General features: G+C 39.1%; 1 protein-coding gene across 1 annotated transcript in view; it reads right to left on the bottom strand.

Annotated features, from left to right (window-relative positions):
• TMEM163 (transmembrane protein 163) overlaps window positions 1-6,000 on the bottom strand; it is a gene marked incomplete at its 5' end in the record, with an annotated part of 40,692 nt that overhangs the window by 20,739 nt on the left and 13,953 nt on the right. The window contains one exon of the mRNA XM_010084933.1: window positions 494-590. Within this exon, the coding sequence (XP_010083235.1) occupies window positions 494-590 (97 nt within the window). The remainder of the gene's footprint in view (window positions 1-493; window positions 591-6,000) is intronic.

Raw genomic sequence — 6,000 nt, 5'->3', positions numbered from 1 at the left:
GCTACTCGTGCATGGCTCTGGAATTGGAGACAAGAGCTGGAAAACAAAAAAATACAATCCAAAAATACATTTTTTCCACATTAAAAATAATATACTAAAGCCATTGGAGTAGTGCACTGTGGAAACATTCTCCTCATAAAATTCTACTACTTTCATTAAGGCCAGAGAGACCTCCTCTCTCTAAGTGAACTCCTACAGTCTTGTATGAAAGCTTTAAGTGACTGTGTTGAGAAAGATTTGGCCCATAAAGGTAACCACAGAGATGAAGAGGTGGGGTCAAGCCTATAAAAACCCATAAAGACTAAACTCCGTCACATAAGGAAAAAATACCGCTTAAAGACTAGGACCAGTGTGTGCAGCCAGGCAGGAAACGCACCTGCTACAGCTTTGACAAGTTCAACAGGGCTTGTTGAAAGGAGGCGCTAGCCTTTCTCAGTCTCACTGGCAGCATAAGGAACAAACAGAACATTTTAAAGAACATGAATCACCTTACCACTTCTGGAAGCACCTTCTTCGCCAGATCGTGGATGGCTTTGATCACAATACATATAGATGACAGGAGGAATATGACACCCAAGATAACACAGGCTCTGGGGAAGAAAAAGACAAAAATAAAAAGAAATGTTAAGAACATATTTGGACTTGTCAACTCTCCCACTGCTGAAGGATATCACACAACAGAATATTAATAATCTTAAGGAGCTAAAGATGGAGACTTGCATTACAGACAAGAATGAACAGAAATGTCCAGTTCCTCTCCAGTTCTTAAAACCTGGATTATATGAGAGAAGACAGGCAGACCAGATGATGTTTCAGAGTGAGAGAGAAAGACAGGTCTCTGCTGCTCGTGATGATTTATCATAGGGTCCTCTAGACATCTGTTTCTCTTTGTTTGTTTGTTTTGCTAGGATCTCACATGAGAAATAATCAAGGGAACTTCATTCTCTTTATCAAACCAGGACAGACAGATGTTTGGTAAATCTGGTCAGTAGCACAACACAACCTGAAACATCTGTTTCCTTCCCAAATCTCAAAGAAAATAAGATTTTAAGTGCAAATGTTAAAAATAAATCAGCAGGGTAGGTGCATCATTTTGTACATTGTCCAAGGGTCTCTCAATACCTAAATTAGGATCAGAGTCTCATCTGGTAAGGTGCTGTGCAGAATCAGACTCTCTATTCCTGCCCTGCAGAGCTTACAATCCAGTCTTATAAAGGAAACAAATGGGTTTGCGAAGAGAAGATAAAGTAACAGAGAATAACTAACAGAGAATAATTAAGTTTTGAATGGGACATAGGCACAATGAGGCTTACAAAGCACATAATGCACACCCAGAGCATGCACACACGGTAAAAGAGAAAACTCTTGACTTTGTTCAAACATACAGACTGATACTACTCTGAGATAGCGTTCCTCTTGCCATGAAATACTACAGGATATATACTTTGGTTTCTTCTACACAAATAATAACAGCTAGTCTACTACAGTAATTATATATCTGTAACTCCATTTCACTAATAGCTCTTCATATAAAATTCTATTACTGTAGATAGATGTACAGTAAGAACAATTTTAATATTTAAAGCATTAAATAGTTAAGAAGTGATATCTCTATGCACATTTTACTCTTCAAAAGTTGTATTTCCTTTGTTTGTTATTCATCAGGGGACAAGTGAGGCAGGAAGGGCAGAGGCATTGCCCTCTATGTCAAAATATGGATGCAGTGTGAAGAGCTGTCTCTGAAGAACAGCCATGAGCTATTGATTGCTTATGGGTAAGAATTAGAAACTGAGGCAACTAAAAGAGAGAAGATTTAGACGAGATATAAGGAAGGATTTTTTTTACGAGTATGGTGAAACACTGGAACAAGCTGCCCAAAGAGATGGTAGATGCCCCATCCCTGGAAACATTCAAGGTCAGGTTGGATGGGGCTCTGAGCAACCTGACCTAGTTGAAGCTGTCCCTCCTCATTGCAGGGGAGTTGGACTAGATGACCTTTAAAGTCCCTTCCAACCCAAACTGTTCTATGATTCTATGATCATTTGGCACCTATCTGTTAGCTCTGTTTATGGATGCTATCATTATTCCAGCAGCACACTACTATTTTCAACAATTCAGACATCAGGCCATCTGGTGGTGGGCAGCACACGTAACATTCACATCAAGCTCAATCTAGAGACTGCAACTGAACTGGCACTGCTCTGCCTAGGTCAGAAAACACAGCTACAGCAGTGGCACAGTTCATTTTATTCCCCAACACAAGCAACGCTAAACCACTCTGTGGGCAATCCACATAATCCTACAGACAAGTGGTTAGTGAAAGGGCTGCCCTTCTACAGAGTACAGACAATGCAGAGGCTAGCATCCTTCCTAGCAACGAAGTGGTATGCTAGAGGCAGTACTCGTTTCAGGTAGGCAAAACTCTGCTACACCTATTTTAAAACAGATGTTAAACTCCTTTGTAATAAATTGCAACACAGCCCTCATTCTTTTTAAACACAACCTGTTGTAAAAAGTAGGCAGGAAAGGTTTGAGACAATCTGATAACCCCAGAGTCACTCCCCTAGACTCAACCACAAGAACAAAAATCTGGCCCATAATCTGTGACAGAGAAAGAAACTCACAGGATGGATTCTCTGCAATCCTGCAGCAAGAGATGATCACTAAGTGGTAATACGGATGGGAGGAAAGTTCATCTCCCAAAAAGAACGAGCAAAATTGAAATCAGAGGGCTTTCCACTTTCCATTGCATATTTGCAAGCAGGTCCTTGTTCTACAATAGATTCATTCCAGAGATTTGCAGTTTCACTCTATCTGGATGGATCACTGCACAGAGATCTGTCTGGAGACTCCTGACCTACTCTGTCAAACTCAAAACTTTTCGGTACGACCTTTATATGTTACTTCTGTAATATTTAGCACTGCCATAACCTAAGAAGCTTATACTGCAGAATCCTTCAGAATAGATTCTGTTGTAATTATTTTTTTTTAATGAGGTACAGAAACACATACTAAAAGTTCTGCTCATTTACCTGGGGCAAATGCAGGAGCTGGGTACCTTGAACACAGAGCTGGACCACAAATGTTGGCTGACTTGCCTTGAGGCCATTTGCTGTGTCAGTGACAGGTTGACGTAAGACACATACACCTCATGCTGACAATTCAGCTGAAAGCAACACTGAAAGACAAGCTTTTCTACCATTCCCAGAAGGCTTAAACCAACATAGCCACAAATCTGTGAGCTGGCATCAATGGATTAAACTTCCTTCTGCTAATATATATTGCTGAATGCCAAGGGTATGGGAAAGAGAAGACAGCAAAGCACCATCACTTTCCCTTAGCCCACCTTCTATTCCCTGCACATACATTCTGAGGAAGACAGGCAGACATCCCCTAAGGGCCTGACAGAAGCCTTGCTGGCACCAGTCTAACGTGTCCAGGGAACCAGCGCATGCCCTGGCCACTGGCTGGATTTGGTTCTCACGTATGTTGGAGAGTTTGGGGTTATCTCTGTAAACTCTCCAACCGCCTAAGCATAAGAGCAAATATTTTGCATCTTTGCCTATGCCAGCAGATAGGTAATGACTTCAGCAATCTTGACCTGCTTCTCTTATTCCCCAGATCAGTTTTCCTGTCTCAAAAGAATTCCCATGCACCTACCTAACCAGAAACAGCTAAAAGTAGAAAGAAAAAAGGAAGATGTTAATAACAGTGACAAGGGTATTAATAGCAGACAGAAATGGAGTCTGAGGTTTAAATCAGCATTCAGTCATCATATTTAGCAACCCCAGTTTCTCTCTCTTATCTGCTGGCTTTTGGAATCCACAGCCCTGCAATATTCATGAGTAATGGCATGGTACTTTCAGTAAAAAAATGCATGGTTTTTGTCTTTTGCAGGTGAATTGAGTGTATCAATTTTCCTGCAAAACCTCTAGAACAAAATACTGCATAGTGTCTTCTTTCACTCTCATCTGCCAGAAGAATATTTTCTATCTAGACTGCAAATCATGCAAAATTCAACTACAAATGCACAAAGCAAGAAACATCCAAAAATTAATCTGAAATTTTAACTGTAGTACATAATAATATGCTTGCTTTACTTTTAAGTCATTAGATAATGAAAACCTTAATACAAGCCTGCTAATTTCCATCTGCTAACAATTACTCAACTGCTTTGTAACTAGTGTTTCCAACTGCACACCAAGGGTGTTAGTGCCAAGGTTGTTGGCAAATGCAATTTCATTAATAACTTTCAATTAAATTAGACGAGGCAACTGCCATTTCTAAACACGTTCAAGTCAACTCAGAAGTACCTATAAAAATTAATGAAAGAGGAGTTATACAGAAATGAGGTTTGACCGAAAACCTAGTGAAGATTTTACAGATATCCCTGGCTCAGAATCACTGTAGCGTAATAAATGCTCTTCGATCTCCAGGTCCCCCATGGTCACTGTTGGCAATTCAGACACTCTGAAGTAACTGGTGGGTCCACCTAATACCGTCATGTTGCAAAACATTGGTATCTTCTTGCTGAGACATGAGGGTATTCTCTGTCCAGCAACACCCATGATGAGCAGATCTCCATGTATCATACGCCATCAGTACCACTTACTTACACCTCCAGCATCTATTGGAGATCGTGTACTTGTTTTACAGCCATTTCTATGCGAGTTAGTGTAAGAACTTCACACTAAATATCTACTACCTCTTTAGAGATATAATTGATCTATAATGCAAAATAATTGATCACTACAAGTTTGACAGACAACAGATCTAATGAAGAACGCATGAATCTGAAATCTCCCCCAGTTCCATGTAACATATTGCATCTAAAAGGAAAGAGGAACAGAGACAATTTAGTCAAAACATTTTAAAACATAGTGGAAAACCACTATTTTCAGAAACAATACACTTTCTGGAATCTTTCAGAATGCAGTATAGTTTAAAGAACAGTAGACTAATTCAGAAAGGACAAGGTGAGGGCACCTCTCTGATATCCAGGCAATAACCAACTTTTAGGTCAACTAAGGTCAAACTTCCAAAGGGTTTATTTCTTAAAGCAACAGCACTTGGAATGTAAGATAAATTCAAAACTATATCATTAAGTTGTCTGTAAAAAGAATTTAATATCACAATTTTAACAGTGAAACCACCAAGTCTCTTTTAGGTTGGTATAGGCCTTGTTAGCAGATCATGATCTGCCAAAGATACTTTTTGCTGTGTTTTTGACGCAGTATTTCTATCTGAAAATCCAGAAGATAATCTAATGTATAATTCATTGTATTAAAAAATGAACTCATCAATTTTGTCAGCATTTCAATATAACTTTGTCACAGACGAAACATACTGTTAAACCAGTTGTACTGCAGCCTCAGGCATTGAGAATTACATTATTTGGTCTTTCAACACCACCAAATGCTTTATACAGCTTTTGAGCTTCAGTTACTGCTAGTTCACTTCTAGTGGAATCCACAAACGTGATTATGTCCAAATCCTAAAAATTAAACTCATGTCTCCAATCTAAAGCTTGGCTCTGGATGTCCTACAACCTGACAATTTTCAAAAGACATTTGGCTGAAAGCAGTACTACAATGCATACACAACCCATTTACATTTATACAACCCTATAAATACCAGTTTTGCATTATGGATATTTGCACTCACACCCATCAAAACAAGATCAGCGGAACTGTATTACATGACATACAGCTGCCACCTCTTCTTTTCCATAAAACATCCCCTATACGGAGCTCTAGAAGACATAATTCTTCATTTTGATGACACGTTCTCACAACTCATAAGGAAACCAGAAAAGGAAATCTATCACTGTAAGCACCTGATAGTCTTTCCCTTAATCAAAAAATTGTTACTTTGCATAAGTTAATGGCTTTCAAGCAAGTAGCTTTGAAAACTACTGATGTTCAGGGGGTTCCATCTCCACAAACTGACAATTTTTAAGCTGCTATTAACATTTTATTAACACGTAAGTTAACATTTTTT

This window comes from Pterocles gutturalis, unplaced genomic scaffold (assembly GCF_000699245.1).
Source record: "Pterocles gutturalis isolate BGI_N339 unplaced genomic scaffold, ASM69924v1 scaffold18675, whole genome shotgun sequence".
Lineage (NCBI taxonomy): Eukaryota > Metazoa > Chordata > Aves > Pterocliformes > Pteroclidae > Pterocles > Pterocles gutturalis.
Note: the sequence above shows the minus strand (reverse complement) of the source record. Positions and strands in the feature narration are given on the sequence as shown.